The sequence below is a fragment of the Manacus candei genome, unplaced genomic scaffold (genome assembly GCF_025592945.1).
Source record: "Manacus candei isolate 608988 ecotype Guabito, Panama unplaced genomic scaffold, ASM2559294v1 h1tg000015l, whole genome shotgun sequence".
NCBI lineage: Eukaryota > Metazoa > Chordata > Aves > Passeriformes > Pipridae > Manacus > Manacus candei.
In genome coordinates this window covers 11,811,730-11,832,459 of record NW_026138063.1, presented here as the reverse complement: position 1 = coordinate 11,832,459, position 20,730 = coordinate 11,811,730, and the positions used below count along the sequence as shown (strand labels likewise).

Genomic DNA, 20,730 nt, shown 5'->3' with positions numbered 1-20,730 from the left:
ATTTGTATCATATTAAGTTGCCTGTCTAGAGACAAAACCAGCAACATGAATTAGTTATAATTTGCACTGCATTCAAGAAATGCCATGTTGGACTGATGTGACTTTAGCTGCTGTTATGGGGCACACTGTTTTCCTGGCTGTGTGTAGCTACACTAAAGCAAGATCTGGTACCTGATGCACAGAGTCACAGCAGAGTAGTTCCTGAGATCAGGTTTTTACTACACAAATTATGGGCTCCTCATACCTTCCTATAGTTCCCTTAGTAATGCAAATGTATTTGTTCTTGCACAATGTGCTGAAGCTCACTCGTAGCTGTTGGATAGTGAGCTCTGCAAGGACCTAAGGAAACTACAGGGAGTCAATGTAAGTGACATTAAGTTCTTGGTGCTGGAAATGAGGGAAACATCTCTAGCTGTCAGAGCATAGAAGGGATGGAACAGGCTTCTGGGGAGGGGTAACACAGGTTCAACTGTCAACACTGTTCCCTAAGGCAGTGTGCTACACACCAAAGTATTTTCTCTGCCTTCTTGACATCAGACTTCCCTCTCGTCTTAGCTTGTTTTTTGAGAGATGTACTCAGATGAAATCTCTGAGACTGGAAGAAGGCATGAATCACATGAGGATTATAGAAGATCCAAAAATGACCACAGCAGGATGTGGATGAGATGGAATCAAACAGAAACCAGGGAACAAGTTATTGGTGTAATGCTAGTACTGCAGCAGCATCACATCTTGTGCTTCCAAAGGCCTCCTCAGTGTGGCTGATCTCAAATCACCCTCCCAACTCTCAATTGTGTCTACAAGCTGCTGCTTCTAGGCAAAAAACATGGAAGGTGTTTGTTCTGCTGGATTGACATCAACTTTTCCTGTGCAAATTGTACAGCTTGACAAATGGTACATGTTGCTGTGGGTAGATGAATCTCAATAAAGCTGGGAAGACCATCCACTTTCTTTTATTTAAGGTAATAAGACAATGACCCTTCAATCTTTTATAAAAGCAGGTATTAATTCTCACAGGAGCTTCTGTTAGAAGGTAAGTCCATATCATTTCCCATGACAAATGCAGAGTTTGAGCTGAAGTGCACAGCACACATCCTTAACTCTTCTCTCATGAAGTAACTTCACTTAGAAGACAATTTTCAGGGCTCTAATCCAACCCCCTATTCAAAGCATGACTGGCTTCAAAATCTGATGAGGGTACTCAATGCCTTGCCCAGGTGAGTTTTGAAAATCTCCAAGGCTAGAAATCACACCACCTCTCATTGTAATTTTTCTCTTTGTATCCAGATGGACTTGTCCTTGCTGCATCCTGTGACCGTGGACCCTTGTCCTTGCACTGTGTGCCTTGTTTGGCTCTGTGCTTTCCAGCAACTATTCTCCATGACAGACCCCATATACCAGGCACACCATGATCTGTGAGGAGTGTGCTCCACCAGACAGCTGTGGGCAGGGGCTCAGAGATGGCACTGCAGCTGGGACTGTGCCACCACACAGGTGTTAAACACCAGGGAACTCCAGGACTGGGCACTTTCCCTACCTGCATCCAGGCATCTGATTCTGCCCCCAAACTGGAGTAAACCCAGATTGTAATGCTGGTGCATGACAGCACACTTTCCCAGCTTTCACAGCACTGAAAACACTCCTGAAAGAATGTGCAAAGTAGAGGCTGGAACTGTTAAAAACAGACAAAAGCAACACAGTCTGGATTGGCCCTCAGAAAAGCCACAGTGAGCTTTGAGGAGCAGGGGCTGCCAGGCAGAGCATTGGGACTAGGAGCTAGGAGTGCTTTCTGCTGCTAAGCACTTTCTCCAGGCAGGGAGAGACAGTTTTGTTCTTGCTTCTTAAATAAACTGGGCACCTCTCCAAGTCTCCTGCTGTCATCTTAGGTCAACAGGATAACAACAACTGTGAAATAAATTAAGCCTCATCAAGATGTTCACTTTCAACAGAACAGTCTTTGTTAAAATTTCCTTAATGATGGCAGAGCTGACTTCCAGCTGATGAGGCTGCTGTCGGAATAGACAGAGAGGATAATGATCGTGTGCATCCATTAATCCCAGGCGGGAGCGTGTACATCCATTAATGGTCAGTGCAAAAGGATGGGAAAAAATGGTTCTAAGTGTCTCTTGTCATTGGGTGCCACAAAAGTCCATGTCCAAAACTCTGGATCAGCAGTGACTGACCTTCCTGGGGATATGGGCTTTTGTTTTTCTCTCCAAAATCAAATTCCTTGTATAAAACCCAGCACAGGACTCCATTCTATCTTCAGGAAGCCTAAAGGATGCAAGCAAATTATTCTCCCTTGTGATAAATAAAAATCAAGGTTTAGGGGCTCAAATAGGAATTGCCCTCACCCTGGGGCAGGGATGCTGCAGGGCCTCCCAGGGAGGGAGGCAGGTGATGTAGGGATGCAGGGGAAAACCAGACAGGGGAAAAAGAATAACACTTCAGACATTAACCTCCCTGCATTTCTAAGGTAAGACACTTCAAGAGAGGTTTGAAGTCCTGTGCCAGAAGGGATGGATGAGAGGAAGCAAACATTACAGCATTGGCAAAGAGCACCAAGAAGCAGGTGTGTAATTTCCATAGGTAGCTGAATGGTGCCTGTGGGAATCCAGGCTTTCTGAAGAACAAGGGGAGCAGAAACCTGCAAGGATTAAAGTATTATAAAGCTCACTAGGGGTAGTGAATGGGGTGATTGCAAAGAATAAGCAAAGAGGAAATTCAGCTTGTGCTTACATGTAACATAACGAGGGGCACTAAAAAATCATAAGCCATGCCTTTACAGAGCAAGGGCTTTTGCTGACTGTCAAGTTGGAGAGTAAACCTCTGCAATCTGAAGTCAGGTATGCATTCCAAAAGTCTCCTTTAGAGAGAGGTAAGACTAAAAGTGGTACATTTGCTGCTTTTTTCTTCCTCATCCTCTCCTTACTCTTATGTCAGAAGAACAGAACCCACCTGAATAATGTTAGTCACTTGGTGCTCCACAGGGAGCTGCCTGCAGGCCCACAAGAATCCTAACAAATGTGGCAGGTAGTGGTGAAGCACTTTGGCCATTCTCAGCTAGTCAGTCACTACCAGCTGGATGAAACCACAACACACTGATTTTGTAAGAGGGAGTTTGATGAGGCCTGAAGTGACTGTAGTTTTTACCTAGCAGTGACTTCGCTATATTCCACTTGGAAAAATTTCTAGCTCTACCTAAACAAATCACCTCGTATGATTGCACCTGCCCATCCTTTTCTAGATAAAAAAAAAAAAAAAAAGGAATAAAAAATTCCTGTGTTATCACATGTTTCACCATTGTTTCCCAAGCTGCAGGGTGGTAAGCAAGCCAAAAGGTGAGGGATGGATATGTTCTACAGCCTCAGCTGGAGCCCTTGTTTCAAGTGATGATTTTGTATATGCAAGTCTGCGCTCAAAGTAGTGGCATTCACTCAACAAAGCATTCTTTTGCACATGCAGAAGTCTTACGGTTTCTCAGCAGCTCAGGGTGCAAATAAAAATCTAGGTAAAAAGACAGGCTCTCCAAAAGGTAAGATTTGTGATTGTCTGCACAAGTTTCACCAAAACACAACAGATCTGTGTATCCTCCAAGCCTCCCTGTAGTGATAGTTTTCCAGAAAAAATGGGCAACATTTCTCAATAAGCCAAAAAAACAGATGGTAACTGAGAACAGGAAGAGTGAGAAAGGGGAACAACAGTGTGAAAGTTGGCACTATTAGCAGATAGAATTGACATCTACAACCTTAAAAGTGCCCCAACCAGCATTTTTAGCAGGCAATTACCCAGCCTTGTCTTTTTGGCCATGTTACTCAAAGTAATACAAGCACAAGCCGCATTCATCATCCCAGATGAACTCAAGCCTTGCAGAAAGTGAGTCAGAACAGAGGGGGGTTGAGCTCAGGGTAAATCTGATGGTATAACCAGGTCATTCCAGATCACACCTCTTCAGGCCACTGTCCTGGCATGGGGGTCAGGTTAGTCCTTACACACCCACACCAATATTTACCATTCAGGATCATCACTGGAAATGTGTTTGAGACCAGCAGGTCATGGCACATTTCAGAGCAGAAAAGGTTTCAATATTGCCTTCCTCTCCTCACCGGGAACCTCAGCCAAGTAACCCCACTCAGTAGGGACAGGATGCTGAATCTGGAGGAGGTGCTTTAGCTCAGGATTAAGAGGCAGAGATGAGAATGGTACCATAACTTCCTCTGCTCCCTACTTTTTATCCACAGGCTGCCTCTTCCCACATCCAACGCCTTTATGTTCCTGAATTACTCTTTCAGTCTCTCTCTCCAGGAAGATATTTTGGAATTGACTTGCTCTCTGAGAAGTTGGATGGTTTCCTGACAGACCTCAATGTGGGTTTGAAAGCCAGACAAGGCAGCCCAGCTGCACTTCTTATCCTCCACTGCCTTAACCTTGAGGAACTGGTTCTCTGTGGTACAATGCCCATTTGATGGGAGCTGGTGATGCTTCCCTTTTTGTGGTCCTTGTTTGCCTGAAGTGAGGTGGCAGCTTGAGCTGCTCTACACTCTGCCTTGGACCTTTCCCTTCTCTTTCTCTAAGCAAAGACACAGTTAAACCACAGCATATAATTTTATGTCAGTAATAGGCCAAGCAGCAGCTGAGTCCCAAAGACAAGCACGTAGAAGGGGGAACAAATCGTATGAGTCAGACTAAAAGCTTCATAAATATTGACTGGTTTTAACAGTCCCCTAAGGAACAGAGAATCTCATTTTATAACAACATCTCCCTCCCTGTTATGCACTCCCTCCTTTCAGGGAGCTGTGAGGGGGACTACTTTCCTGGCTTATGAGCACAATATTTTAATTCCTTTCTGCAGTCAAGTTGCCCTGTCAGGGACTTCTCACCCCACATCAGCAGAGTATCTGAGCACCTTCCAGTGGTGCTTTAAATAACAGACTGGAGTGGGCTTTGTTCTCTGAAGTTTGCCCCAGGGTAGAGGTGACTCAGGCAGAGGAGAAATCAGACATTAAATATGTAAGGGATGAAAGCTGAAGAGGACAGGCATTTCAATACCTTCTTCTCTGGTTCCTACCAGGTGAAGCACAATTGGAGGGTCAGAGGAGCAATAGATGCAATAGAAATACAGATAGAAGAGACAAATGGGGAGAAGTCTACAATGGTGATACAAGCAAGGAAGGCAGACATGAAAGAGAGAAAGGACTTGACTACAGAAGATGGAAACAGCTTGTTGCATATGTAAATAGATAGAGGTGATAGAGGCATGTGGTGGGACAGGAGGGTACACGAAGTCACTACCCAGGATAGGGAGCAAGATGACTCCTGCCTTTCTGACATTGTGTAGGAAGATCACCCCTGCTGTGCATGCCACTCCCTTTTCTTGGCAGCTAAAAAGCTCACCGACTTCTTGCTGATTTGATGGCACTTGCAAGCCCCCATTCGGTCTTTCCCTCTACAGGGCATGTCCACTCCCCATTTCCAAATCTCTTTCTAATTCCCCACTCTCATCTTATTATTAGGAACATTCTAGGCAAGAAAACAGTGATGCATGAAATCTCCCCACATGTACCACACAGTATGAAACCCTGTCTCTACCACCCTAGTTACAACCAAGTCCCATCTTCGGTGCAAAGGTTGAGTAACAGTTCATATGTGCTTTCTCCTAATTTTAAGTAAAGACGTTTCCCTGACAGGCCCTCCCTCAGCAGGTTGTTTGCTTTGGGACAAAACAAGCTGTGGTTAAGCAGAGACCATAAGATAATGATAAAGCCTGTGGATGCTGATGAGGCTCACCTGGAATACATGATGCATGTAGGTTTTTTATGTGCCCTCAGGAGGCTCTGAAAAAGAAAAGAATATTCTCTCTCTCTCTCCAAACCCCAAATGCACAGCATACAAAGTGGTCTGGAAACCTGCCACTCCAAGCTGGCTCTGCAAAATAGCCTTTTTATGTTCTGTTTTCAGCAGCTCAACACTGCCTCCTACATCTTACAAGTCACTCAAAACCCACACTGAATTCCACCTGTCTGAGGCTTGCTCTGAAACAGTGGGGTTAAACTCAGGTTAGGTTAATTGGGGACTGCATCTCTTCTAGAGACAGCCCTAGTTTCATTAGAGCTAGTGGCAAAGCTCAGAGTAACTTCAGAGAAACTGGGATTTTATGTAACATACCTGAAAGCCTTCATCGCTCCAAGATCCACCTGGCAGAGGAGTCTGTACACAGAGGGAAGCTGAACATTTCGAGGAAGATGATGTCAGAGGGCCAGCTGTTCCCTAGGGAACAGGGAGCCAAGTGCAATGGTGCTGACAGCAGGACAGGGACCCATCCCAAAAGGGGCAAGCAGGGTGGGATCAGAGACTGCAGCCAGATTCAGTCAAGAGCCCCAGGGGTCAGGGAAGCCCATGGTGATGACCCAGATCCTGGGTCAAGATGGAAGTCGATACACTGGCCAGCATCAGGCCTGATAACAGCAGTCAGGGACAAACACAGTTCACTGAACACCAGGCAGTCCACAGAGATGGGACATATCTGAGGTCAAGCAGGGTCTGGGTCCAGATCAGCAGGGACCATGTGCAGGCAAAGACAGCTGAGCCCCAGACCAGAATTTCTCCAGCACAGCTCAGGGAAAAACAAAGTGGACCAGGGCTGAGCTTAAATGGGCCTCCTGAGCTGATGGGCAGAGAGGGTGGTGAGGCCCCAGCTGAGGATGCTCAGGACTATAACACCCTCTGGGCCCTGACAAACTTATTCATCTCTCTCATGCTCAGAGCTGGTGCAGCTGAATTTGGTGGCCTCTGATTGGGCCAAGCTTTCTCCATTCCTGCCATCTGAACTGGTTGGCTTTGTCTGCATAGCTCTATTGAAAGAGAAACTTCTACATGAAGAGGCTAAAACAGACTAGGACCTTGGGAGGTAGAGATGGAGCTCACATGTTCATGTTCTCATTGTCCTTGAACTCTAGACAAAAGTACTCAGTGAAGCATGTAGAAGACATTATCACTGAGTGAAGTAATAGGAAGAATATGGAGACTATGTTGTTTTCCTGTTGAGAATAAAATACATAAGAACAAAACGTAATAGTATTTCCAGAACCTGGACAAATGTGCAGCAGAATTTTCCAGGTAGAAATCTTAGAGAAGCCCAACGCTGCAAATCAACCATCTCATAACTTCAAAAAATGCAAAAATTCCACCAGTGCTTGGCAGCAGCTGCCAGACGTCTATCCACCAACCCATCCGATGAGAGCATCCACTCCTCACAGCATCCAGTAATCTTCCTTCTCATATTTTAATGTAGCATGGCAGTTCCTCACCTTCACCAGAGCCTTCATTTGAAAGGTCTGGCACACTCTATACGTGAGTTGCTTTTGGGGCTGAACATTGCAGTGATCCAGAACTGAAGTTTCTCTGCAGCGAAAGAGGAAATCCCAGGAATAACTCATCTTCCTGAAAGAGCCTGCCAATAGCCTATGAGATCTTATAGCCAAGGGTAGGAAAAAACAGTCAGAGATCTGTGGATTCTGCATAAACTGGAAAAACCCACTGTCTGTATCAAGGCAAAGTCGATTTCACAGCACATCTCTAGACAAGCTGGTAAGGACCTGGAAAGCCGCTTATCGCCAAGTTCAAACGGACCTGATCTTCCCTTAAGAATTTAGTTTTGAGTCACAGCTACTATTGTCCACACTGGACTCCTGTGCAAGGTGGTGCTCATTAAGTTATGGCCTCTGCTTCGTGGGGGCTACTTAACTCTGACCACTTTGAAATGGCAGCTTAGGGAGACAGAGGTGACTGGAAAAGTGCTCTTTGTGGGACATAGGTGTCCTTGAGTCCAAACAGAACTTTGTGAAGAAAAGAAGTACTTCAGCTAACTGATCACTGTCTCACACAAGTCTGAGGGAAAATACAAGTTTGGTTTATTTGTACATATTATATCTGCAGGGAAAATTTTGGAATATTTTCTCAGTAGAGAAGTATTCATTAATACAAACATCACATTCATTTGTCTTGCAAAAAATCTAAGCCTCTCCCCCTATATTTTTATTGATAATATATCAGATAATAAAATATTACAAGGGTTATTAAAAGGCTAGTCATTCAATACCTATTCAAGGCACAGAGCAAGTTGTAGGGAGAGCAGGGGACCAGAAGCCAAAAGCCCAAACATGGAAATGATACTAAGATGAAGTGCAGGTACCATAAGATGAAGCTAAGTTGGGTAATCTGGCATGATGTGGTGTCAAAAAAGCACACACAGTGAGTCACTAGGAGTGTATGTACAAGTCAGAGCTTGGCCTGATCCTCTCCCCCATCCCACCACGGGGGGAGTGAGCAGGCAGCTCTGTTGTGCTTAGTTGCTGGCTGGGGTTAAACCATGGCAAGTACAGATGATTCAGTTCTGCATGAAAAGCAGAAGTGAAGAACAAAATTTAGTACTGTTACTATTACAACATTTTCTTGGTAAGGTGGTTATAGAAAAGTGGTAGCAGGTCCCTGATCAATAGTGATGGATAAGCAACAAACGGAAGTCAAACTAAAATGTAGTCATGACCTGAGAAGACTTGGAATACGTACAATGTGCCTCTATACTTTGTTCTAAAATTATAAAATAAGGCTGTGTAGCCAGAACCAGCATCTGACCTTCCACTTCTTTTTTTTTCCCCCAAGAAAAAACTCAAGACACTTGCCCATCCTTGACGTATTCCATATCACTGCCAAATCTGCACTCCCCCACTCAAAATAATCCCAAAATAGGGTGTGATGCCTTTCCCGTTGACAAAGCCATAAGTCACAGTGAGCAAGACACACTCGACATCCTCCAATCAGTTAAATGAAAAGAGCTCTATCCCTCTGTTTCCCACCACTTCAGCACTCATTATATCTCACATTAATTAATATAGGAGCTAGGAAGTGAGATGATAAATTACAAAACCCCATTAGCCTGATTCTGTCCAAACTGGGAAAATACGGCAACTTGTACGTTAGACAAATCTTCCCTGCTAACGTGGGAGTCCTCATGTCTGAACTTCATTAAAGCAGCAGCCCTGAAAAAATATTTGTAATGTACGTATGTATGGAATGTATATCAACGTGCGTGAACAGTGCACGCCTGTGGGAACATCAGAATTCATTAGATCAGTCTGATATGAGATATATTGAACAGGTTCCATCTGACATATGTTACTGGGTTGTTCTGTCCACTCCCAAAGGAGTGAATCATATTGACAGGTTGAATTATATCTCAAGAGATATTTTTCTCCCCTCCTCCAAAGGCCATTTGCAATCACGGCACATCCACTGCCTCTTAAAAGTGAGCTCATCTGGCGCTGGGTTTCATTGAAGTCCTCCACTGTGCCTGAAGGAAGAATGCTTCTGGGCAGTGGGAACGTGGAGAAGATGTGGTCTGTCCAGCTGTGTCTTGGAGTGCTAACCATCCTGACCATGACTGTGTGTGTCCCATCCACACATGGAGAACCTTTTTTACTACAAGGTAAGCTGGAATACAGGCTACGTGACACAGGTAGGTAGTTATGCTTTTGCTTTGCTGCTTGCCATGGCCAATGCAACACTCGCTTATCTGGGAAAGGAAACAAAATGAACCTCAGGCTACACTAAACAATCAATTAACATGGGTGCTACCGAGAGACTTGTTCATATCAGCATGAGCTAAAGCTGTTCCTCTAATCTGCAGCTGGTTGCATGACACATTCTGCTAATGAGTGAAAATATCAGATCTGGTAAAATCTGGTAAGGGTAGCTCTTTCGCTCTCATAAGAAAATCTCCAAAGAAAAACATTAAAATATCAGAGAGTAGCAATTCCAGTATGTACCATATGAGATTTGACAGCTCATAAATGTCAGTAGTAGAGTGCTGCTGAACTTTTTTTTTCTTCACAGAACTTCTTTTTATATGTTCTTCTCCCATAATTTAAATTAGTCTTAGCTTGAACTTACACTGCAAGGAAATGTCAATCATTAATGTTCTTTCTTAAAGAGACTTGGCAGTGGAAAAAAGAATGAGCAGCTAAATATAGCCTTGAAAATAACGTTGCTTTTCAAATGTTTTTTTCATCTTATATCACCTATTTATTTTTGTAATGACAACCAAAATATTCCCAAGGCCAAGCTATCTAAATATTGCTTGTGTTTATCTTGTACTAGAGTGTTTATAGGGTGTTTTTTTTCCTGTAGCAAATCCCCTGAGCAAGTAAAAGTAGGTATTTTAAAATTATAACTGTCTTTCAGACTTAGGAACGAGGTTTATAGCACTCCATGTTAATTGCAAGTTTTACACAGCATGTAGCTTTTCTTGCTCCCTTGGGTTTATTTCTAGAGATCACAATCAGGACCAGAGGCTTCAGCTGCAGCATGAGGCAGGTTTGAATCTGGCCAAATACTTGGAGCATTGCTTTGTCCAGCAGCCCTCTGCTTCTGCAGATTTATGTGACTTTAGCTAACAGAGCTGATTCCCATATACTCTTGAGCATCCTTCAGGCTCACCTGGTGTAATGTTTTGCCTCATGTTTATCAAAAATAATTGCATTCATCCCCTCAGAGCTCTGTAGGGCTGATGGCTATTTGAGACTGTTTTCTCCTTTCTTACCTCCCTGAAGATATTGAGGTGAAGTCCTAAAGATCCTGGAAGGAGAGAAAATAAGTCTTTCTGTATAATTTCTTAGTATTTTCCATGGATTCTGTAGGCATCTTCCAAGGCTTTGTAGGGTCTGGGTGTGGAGCAGGGGTGTTCAGACCAAAGATTTTGTGGAATGGCTACTCTGCCTAGAAAGTCTGGCTCTTATTATCAAAAATGAGTGCAACATTCTAGTCATATAAGACTCTGGAAATCTGTTGAGCAGAGCTGAGAGGGTCTCTTCAGGGCACTGATTAGTCCCATCCTGTGTCTGTTGGTTTCTGCCAAACCCTTGACCTTCACAACCATTCATTTGAGGGCATAGCCACAACCACTAAAGTAAAACCACTGAGAAAGCTCCCTAAAGGGGCCTCCTACAGAGGTCCAAATTGCTTTAGAACAGCAGCTTGGGGAAGCTTTTCCTGGAAAACAGAAAAATTCTGCTTGGTTTTGCTTCAAGCTCCTCCACACTTGGTTCAGGAAGAATCCTGCAGTACTGTTGGCAGTCAGAGAGAGCAGCCCCCAGGCTGAGTGAGCGCAAGAATGGGCTGTGGGGCTTCAGGGCATTTCAGCTGTGGTACCCACACATCAGCCTCCTGAGGAGTGAGTTCCTACCTCTGTCAGCCCTGGGAAGGTGCATGGTGTGAGTGGGGGTAACACCTGCAGTTTTGAGAAGAGAGGATCCTGTGGGTTGTTTGTCTGGCTTTGCAGAGGCATCCGCTACACCCGCCTTCCAGAAGAGGTTGGGACTGTCTAAATGAAGGTGATGTCTCCAGCTCTCTGCAGCCAGCCATGCTGATGAGGCTGCAGAGAAACTGGCCGGCAGCCCGGGGCTGGCAGGGAGGGCTCCCCATCCCACACCCTTTCACTGCGCAGCCCTCACTGCCTGGACATTTTATTCCGTGCTCACACACCTTCCTTTTCCCCCGAGCTCCTTCTACCCTCATGAGTGCTGACAGGAGACATTTTCCTTCCACTTCTTGGCCTTCTTAATGTGATTAAGAAATTAATTGAATCAATTGATTAATTGATTCTTAATTTGATGAGATTGAGAAAGATGTATTTTATGTCCTGCAGAGAACCGAGTGCTTCCAGAGAGAGAAGACACAAATCACGAGGACACACTGCTGAATCTGCTTCTTAATAAGAAATTTGCATGGCGGAGGCCAGAAAATGTTGGTAAGCGAAGGGGATGGGAGATCTCCACTTTTTGAATCTGTGTGTGCATGAATGCAAGGAACCTGATTCTCAGGTTCCTCAGAAATACCAGCTGCTCGGAAAGCAGAAGCACCCGGTATGGTGCCTACATGTGATTAATGTCAGATGTTCTCCGTCATGGGGCTCCTGGACCTGATTTTGCAATGCCAAAAAGCACGTACCCTAGATCCTCAGACACTCAACATTGTGCTGGCAAGGGAGCATGTGTGTGTACATAAGTAATAACAAGAAGAGATTCTGCTGAGTCCCTGTGCACCTGATATCCTCGAGACATTGTGTTCAATGCCTGGGCTACCGGCCAGCTTTGGGAGTCACCTCTCCACCCACACCCCACACAGCCCCATGGGCTTTTGAGAGACAGCTCCGTATCTTGCTGAAACCAGCAGCATCTTGTGAGCACATGGGGCAGTGGGGTGGCACCAAAATTTTGCAGAGATTGTGCAGGTGAGATCCCTTGGGGTCAAGTGTAGGCTGGGACAAGGGCAGTGGGAGCTCCTGCCCAGGCCTAAGCCCCTGTTACTGCTGGAGGCGGTTGAGACAACAGGCTTTTCCCACACAGTGTAGACACCAAAGACAGGCCATGGGGATGTTTTCCTGTTTGTGCTCTGTGAACAGATACCAAATTTAAAGCCACCATGTGGCTAAACTCAAACCTGCTGAAGAGAAACTTGGGCTTTCCCTGACATTGGGCACCAAATGGATTACAGGGGTCAGCTATTCCCACGGCCACTGCACCCAGGGGAGGGTTGGAGCTGTATGTGGTGGTCTCAGAGCAGGAAGCTGCCCTTCCCTATGAAAACAGCTGAGAGCAGGGCCCAGCAAAAATTTTGTTATGAAAATCCATTCATCAAATTCACTCAGTGCTCTTCCCCAGATGCTTGTTAATGCAGCAAGGCAGTGGTTAAACAAACCTGGGACAAATAAATAAACACAAATAAATCAAGTCCTTATACTAACAAAGGCATCTTCTTGCAAAGAGGATGCATTCAAGAAATAACATTTTTATGATAGGTTTATGGATTATTGCACTTATTACTCCTGGAGGAAAGGCTGCATTTTATGCCAGACAATTGAATATAATGAATCTCTGAGCAGAGCAGAGACAGAGGATTTACAGCAGGCAGTTTCTCAAGGCTTCATCCATAAATTAACTTCCTTCTCCCTGCCTGAGATAATCTGTTCCAAATTTCGACCGCTGTTCATTTTCTATTCATAGCAGTCATTGGCCAAACTTACAGTTTGCAGAAAGTCAAGACAAAATTTTACCTCTTTCAGAGTTTCAAGTGCCTATTTAGGCACTTGAAACTCTGAAAGAGGTAAAAATGTCTGTAATAATAATAACAACAACACCTCTTAAGTGGCACTTTTGACTTATAGATATACCAGGATCTGTCTCTCTACCTTACAGATATGTAAAGACATACTTAGGAGGAATCTGACCGAGGTCATTGCTGACAGTGCCAGGAACAGAGCCCACACCTCCTGACTCTCATCCCCATCACACCTCTCAAACTGAGTCCTGATGTAATGGATTTGCTTAGAAACTGTTGCTTTTACTTGCAGTTAAATATCTGTCAGAAAATATTCTGGATTTTTCAACAGAATGGTTTCCTTTTTGAAGGAAAAACCGAAAAAGTAGTCAATACTTTCTTGGAACCCTCCTGCTCAGTTTCAAACATTAAAAAAAACAAAAAAACAAACAAAAAAAACCCAAACAAACAAAAAACCAAACAAACAAACAAAAAAAAACAAAACAAAAAAAACCAAGTCTGGCAATGTGTCTGTGAGTCGAAGTCTTATCTGAAATCTGAAATCAAGGGGAATTATGTCCTAAATCCCCTTGACAATCCAGACCAATGCCTGGTGCCACATTAGGAACAGACAAAAGAGGCAGTTTCAGGGCTGTTTTTTGGGTTGCTTGTGGGGCCTAGCAGAGATATTCTTTAGCTCTTTCCTGGCTCTTCTGCTTATTTTAGTGCATTTTTCCCAAATGCACTAAATTAGCGCTTAAAACCGGCTGATCATTTTGTGTTCCCCTCCCAGGAGGACTACTGCAGCCAGTCACTCAGCTTTAACTGAGCTCATGTATCTTATTAAAAAATTAAGTGGTTTTGACATCAGTTTGAGTCTGGAATAAGGTACCTCAGTCCTCAAGAGCAGTGAGACTGAAACCCCCTATTCCTGCAGCTTTCCCTATCGTTAGTCCAGGCCATTTCAAATTCAGCTGGAGGGTTTAAATCCTGTTTTCAGGAACCTAATTCTCTCCTCCTTCTGAACAGGATGTCTCAGGGCAGTTCGTTCATCCACCTGCATAGTTTTTTGACAGTAGTACAGTACTGATTAGCCTTGAGATCTCTAAGTCTGATCTATGAAGCTGGCCCCCAGGTCCTTGTGCTCCCCCAACAGTTAGAGGTGTGAAATCTGTGCACTCACTGCTATGTGACTTTTCCTGTTGCTCCACTCTGTTAGCCCAGATCTTTGCTGACTTATAAAGCAGTAAGTTCTGTTAGGCTAACTTTGTGTGTTCTGACTTCTGCCTGCATGGGTGATGTGAGCATAAACAAGTCCTAAAGGAAGCAATGAAATTTCATATAAAGGCCAGTGGCAGAAAAGCCTGAATTAGAGATTTACTGTTAGCAGGATAAAATTAAAAAGCAGCAAAGAGGTTCACCTGAGTTGGTGTCACACAGTAAGTGACCTTATTGGGCCAATTCCCCTATGGCTTGGTGAACAGCAAAGAAGCCTCCCTCATAATGGAGAATTAGGATGAAGTCCAATAGGATTCAGCAGAGAAGACCTACTTTTCTGTCAGTTTCTGCTGTCATTCATTTGGAGATCACTAGTAGGAATTAAATGATAAGTAGGTCTTTTCTTGTTAACCCCTGGGGAGGACAAATGAGGAAATGGTTTTTAATTTGAGCTTCAGTAAGCAATGCAGATACTGACATGACTCTTTCCCTTCTTGCAGACTGGGAGTTGGCAAAGAAATTTGAAGAGCTTGAACAGGTGAGAAAAGCAAATGCATAGACACATAGATGCATACATGTATGAATAGTTAAATGATTGTTTAAGCTGTCTTTATGCCATATTCTTCCGTCTTTGCATCCTGCTGCCCTTCATCCTGATGATATGATGTAAGCATGTATTGCACAAAGAGGAAAGGTGAACCTGGGCTATAAAAGCAGAACCTGGGCTAAACAGCTGCACAAGCTGGAAAAGGTGGAAAGAGAGCAAGGCTATGGATGAGTGCAATAAGAGCTGAGGCAGCTCCTGCCTTTGTCACCAGTGAAAGGCCAGTGAAGGCCAAGCCAGGAAAAAATTAAGCACCAATGGAAATCTCCATGGAAGAAAAGCAAGTGGGAAGAGGAAGTCATGCTTCCTTCCTAGGCATTGTATCAGCTGGCTGCAGTAGATAATGAGTTGAAGTTGGAGGGATAGCCACTGCCCACCTAAACCAGAATTTTTTTTCTGGACTCTTTGCTAGTAAAGGTGGCCCTACCCGAGGTCAGAACCCTGCTGAGCTGATCAAAGTGCACACACACACAGAGCATCCCCTATCTACACACAGTGCCCAGGAATAGGGAAAGGTCTGCAGCAACCTTGACACAGCTGCCACTCCCCAAACCCCATGAGCAGTGGAAATGCTTTTTCTCCCCTTCTCAGATCAGCTGTTTGCATGGATCCTGGAGGCTGTGATAGGTTCCACATGGCACTTTTCGCTTCAGACTGAAAAATCACAGTGCATCATGCCAGAGGGGAGGCTGCCAGATTCTATGCTAGCCCCTTGCTTCAATGCTGAGGGATGTTAAACTCTGACTTTTTGGGGGCAACTCTGCCAGAGCAGAAGTCAGGATGGTGGCTGTAGAAGTTCACAGTCCACTAGAAAATATGGATGAAGAACAAATATGGTAGACTACCCACATTATAACCAGGGAAAGTCAGCAGGAACTGTGAGGGAGAGAAGGGAGGGACAACCCAGAGCAATGGAAGAGCGATGCTCTCTGCTGCAGTGGCTGGATGCCTGGAGACCTGCCTCAGCCCTGTCTTGACTCTTAATCCAATATCCTACACAGCCTCCTCTCCACAGGGGTTACAGCCAGTCTATATGTACCTCCTTTGCCCTGAACTTGCCAGCACTCTGTGGAGCTCCTCAAAATGGGGCCTTTGTTTACTGCTGTGTTTCTGTTTAAACAGCTGGAGAAGTTGAAAGATCAGCTCTCAACTGAGGAAGGGTCAGAGGTGGCCTATGCCTTGGAAAGTCTCTCAGCATCCCAGCCCAAAAAACGCGGTAGGTTTTGCATTAGAGCCTTGCAGCCATTCTGTCCACTCTCATCTCTAGGCCTTCCTTCCTGCAGCAAAGGCAGTGACAGTAAACATGCCCCAAATGTGCTGAAAAACATCTGGTTGGCAGCTTATCCAGCAGTCCTGGCCCTCTCTTGTTAATGGCTGGCTGGTTTAGCAGCTGGTGAGAAGGACTGTGTACCCAACCCTGTCTGCTATCGAGGCAGATACAACTGGGTCTGCACACCAGGCCCTCATGGAGGCAGTCAGTGTCACATCCCACTTTTCACAGAGGAACATGGGGTTATGTGAGCAAAGAGTGCCTGCCCTGGAGGGGGTGAATTCTGTGTGAACACGTCCCCACAGTGCACCCGTCGCTTTGCTCTGGGCACAAAGCTGGTGCTGAAGGCATAATGAGACATGTGGACTGCACGCGTTCCCCTCTGCCAAGGTCAATGCCTCCCGACAGAGAAAAAAGGAGCACTTGTTTCTGCTGCTGAAAACCAGCTAAAAAGATGTGGAAATCAACCAAGAATGCAGGGAACTAAGATCTGGTAGGTCTCTCAGTTGGTCTCCAAGCTCTGCCCAGTCCATAACCAGTGGCTCAGCAGCCTGTTGTACCAGTGCTCCTGCTAGACTGCCCCTGACAAGCACAGGGACAATGCTGTTCATAGTGGCTTTCTGTGGATTCCTCCACAAAGCAGCAGCAGCAGCTGTGAACCAGAAGTCACTGATGACAGATCTGGCCTGAAAACAAAAGAGCTAGTTCTGCCCTTAGCCCACATGCCTTGTGCATGTGGAAGCTGACAACCTGCCAGACAGCCAAGAGAAAATTCCTTTGTGCAAGGCTTGCTTAAGTGCTTAGGTGATCCTTAGGCAATATGCAATTTACAAGCAACCCTGGAGGCTGTCATTAATTTGGCTAATGTAATTCATGCCCTCACCAGTCCTGGAAGTTTTAAAGATAGATAAAAGTACTTCCCCTCGCCAGGTTTAAATCAGATTCTGACAGAAATTAAAACAGAGAATCTTTGTCTTCATCTAAACTCCTTCCAGTCTGGGAGGAGCTCGTGTCTCAGCATGAGCACTGCTGATTCAGGAGAAGTTTCCTTCCAAGATCCTGTTTTCAAAAACCAGGTAGAAATCTCTTCTCATACTTTATAATAGGAGACCTGCATGGGATTCATGGATTCATTCTGGTGAAACAGTTATTTTTTCCAACACCAAAATATGCATCCGTCCTTAATCTAGTCTTCTTAGAAGATCCCACAGAGATCAGTGTTGTTTGGAGATGGTTAGTAGCAGAGTGGTAATGACTGGGTTTTAAAAAAAAATAAGTAAGGATCAGATGCAGCCTCTCCAAGTCAGTATCCTGCTCCTCCAGTCAGCCACAGGTGAAACCCCCCCCCCACATCTCTGAGGCAGAAAAACTGCTGGCCAGTAGACAAGAAATAAAAAGCTTGTTCCTGACATTGCTGAAGTAGAGCAAAAGGAACCTTTTTAAATCGAGCAGTATGGAAACAACATTTAGATCCCCCCTTTACACCATGAGCAGCTAAAGAAAACACCTTCTAAAACTGTTATATGAAGTCAAAGCTGATAATTGAGGTGTGCCCAGAAACCACACTGCTGCCTTCACACCTCCATTCTCTCAAGACATGTGTCTTTTGAAACCCCCTTCCAGAGTGGGAAGCTGGAAAAAGTCCCTTGGATGCTAACATCCTTCTCTTGCATCCCTTTCCAGCCTGCTTTTGGAAATACTGCATCTGAAGGCTCATCAGGACTGGAGGATGAAGATGAGCCCTTCCCCAAACTGCCTTGCTGGGTATTAATGTGTTAAGAATTTGTTCTGTTCTCTCATCGTGCTGCTAATTTGGATGCCATCCTCCATGACCACACCACAGCCAAGTCTAACAGGGACTGTGACAGGAGCTGGTAGCCCACTGCCACTCTCTGCTGCTCCTTCCTTCCAGGTCTACCCTACCATGGTCTTCTACTTGGAAGATGCTTCCCAACTTTCTGTGCTGTCCTGTGTGTGCCATTAAGGCTATTGCCATTGTACACTCTCCCCCTTCTCACCAGGTCCCCTGAGGCACCAAACACTAACTCAGCTTCCCTGGCCTCGAGCCTCTGCCCACACCTGCAGATGTTGCTCACAGTGGTGTCTGGGTTTTCTGTTGCCTCCTACAAACAGGTCTGTGATGACCTAATGGCTGCTGTTGGGACAGGAAGGCAGGATGGGTGTGATGTGAAGGGCTCAGGCTGCCTGCCTCAGCTTGCTGAGCCAGAGCTGCTCCTCACCATGTCCTGTCACTGTGCACAGGGGAGGGCAAGCACAGAAATCTGGATCCGTTGGATATCGTTCCAATAAAGATTTTCTGTTGCACAGAAGCGTGTGGTGTTTGCTTTCTCAGCCCCTGCAGAGGCCCAAGAGGCAGCACATTTCCTTTGATGTAGGCTCTTGTTACCTTAATGGTTCATGTGAAGTTTACAATGGAAATAAGGCTCCCATTAAACACCTAGAGTTTTAATGTGCCTGAGAGACAGACCCTTCCTTTTGATCAGGATCAGGGATGAGAGCTGGGTCTTCCTCACAGATGTGTGGGATATTGTCCTCATAGGACTAGACCAGAACCACTGGTTTCTACCTACTCACCCCAAAGAGATGTTTTCAGAAGAGATTTTTGGCTCATCTGGCTGGTCAGTGCAGGGACTAGCAAAAGGAAGAGATCACAATCCATCAGTGATTCCTACATATATAAATCTTAAGTCACAGTATCCACATTTATTTGCAAAAACAAAGGACCTTGTTCCCGAAGGTGTAAATTCAGAATAAATCCTGATGTTAACTTTGAGGTTTGTAACAGTATAAATGAGAGCAGGATCTGATAGACACTGTGAATATGTGGAATGATTTTGACTAGCATTGAACTTTCTCTCCAGCTCTTTTGAGCCATGTGATTTAACTGTAGCTTGCATACTACACAGTCTTCAAAATGTTACCTCTCCCAAAGCTGTAATTACCATCCTACACTCGTTGCCTTGGGCTCTGGCAAGAAGAACATGCTTACCACAGCAGTACCTTGCATGTACTTCATTAACAGGAGATCTATTCATCCTATTACAGGCCAAAGCCAGCATCTGTGGAATAAAACCAGCTTCATTATATCAGTGAAGTTTAATGACATGCAAAATACAGTTTCCTGTTACCATTAATTATTTGTTATTTCCTTGGTAGTGACTTAGAACATATTTCCCATTTTCTGTTACCTTTGTGCAAGTGAAAAGGTACGTGGGAGCACACTTTTACATACCCTCACATCAGCACCGAACCCAGGAAAAAATTATACCCTATCGACAAGAGAAGGGTCTCTCTTCCTTTAAGAGTTTGGTGCTCCAGCTGAAAGGGAGGTGTATTCCAAGAGCTGTACTGAGTGCCCAAAGGTGGAGTTGAGCTCAGATGATTTCAGCTTGCAGGAAATCCCAGTCCAATGAAAGGCCAGCGCAGTAGGCTCCATCTGTCACCTGCTTGCTGTAGCCATGCCTTCCTGACCCAGTGTGACAACCCATCAGCAAGCCAGGAAAAGGAATACAGTGTCTGTGGGTATTTAAAGATGCTTTTTGAGCCACAGGAGGTCTCAGGGTGCTCTGTGGTAGATGGGGCAGAGGAATGGAAAGACTGTTGCTTTCTCCTAAGTAATCCACACAGTGAGGTGGGAGCAGCACTGAAGCTTCCACCAACACCACTGCAGACACCTCTGTCCTGCTCTGCTTTCACATTACCCTTTAGATGAAGGGCATTTCTGCACACAGCTATCAGGGTTTAAAACTCCCCCTTTTTTGGAAGCCCAGGCTAATACCTGCCAACTGTTTAATACTTTTATGACCCACCAGTGTCTTTGAAAACCTGCTGTGTTAGCACTGGATTCCTCTGCTCTCAATGTTCCAAAATATGTCATGCAATGACTCTGTCCATGCTGCTTTTGACTGACAGCTGTTTGGGTGGTCAGGTCATCACTTCCATAATCTGACCATGCCCCTACATATGGCTGCCTTGCAAGCACATAATCTGCAGACTGTCTGGATGAGCTCAGTGCAAGAAGATAAATGTTCCCTAAACCGCAGGGCAGGCTCAGGATGGGTGGTGGCAGTGCACTGCAGAGGACAGGCTCTGGGCTTGCCTGGGACTGCATTTGCAGATTTCTTTCTAGCATGGACTGAATGGCTGGGGTGACTGGTTGGCCAGGCACCAGGTTGATGGCCAGGTGCCTTGTGCCTCATATAAGATTTAGGAAATTAACTCTTAATTCTCTGCCTTACACAGGGTGTTTGGCAAGAATAACTTTTTTTCTTAATCCTGCATAATCTCTTTCTCAATGGATCTTCTTTTGCAATGCTAAAGATGGTTTATACCCAAGAATAGCAATCTGAGGAATTCAGCTGACATGGACCAAAGTCCGAGAAGGAGAATGTGATGTTTAGAAAACATTAGCTAGGAATCTGAGCATTGAGATATCAGCAAACTGCTCTTCTCAGCTATATTTTATAATCTGGAAAGGAGTGAAAAGCATGAAACAGGATTTAAGATAAACTGTATTACTCTGAAA

The 20,730-nt window shown here is 44.9% G+C and overlaps 1 protein-coding gene across 2 annotated transcripts; it reads left to right on the top strand.

Moving 5' to 3' along the window:
* The first annotated feature begins 919 nt into the window (after positions 1-919).
* Positions 920-18,463, top strand: UTS2B (urotensin 2B). 2 transcript variants are annotated; one of them, XM_051782181.1, is made up of 6 exons: positions 920-962; positions 9,267-9,484; positions 11,702-11,803; positions 14,811-14,848; positions 16,037-16,130; positions 17,868-18,463. In XM_051782181.1, the coding sequence occupies exons 2-6, from the start codon at positions 9,361-9,363 to the stop codon at positions 17,891-17,893; spliced, it is 384 nt and encodes a 127-aa protein (XP_051638141.1). In that variant the 5' UTR covers positions 920-962; positions 9,267-9,360; the 3' UTR covers positions 17,894-18,463. The 2 variants fall into 2 exon arrangements, with proteins under 2 accessions (XP_051638141.1, XP_051638140.1); XM_051782180.1 differs by lacking the exon at positions 920-962 and adding an exon at positions 7,482-7,587.
* Positions 18,464-20,730: the final 2,267 nt, after the last annotated feature.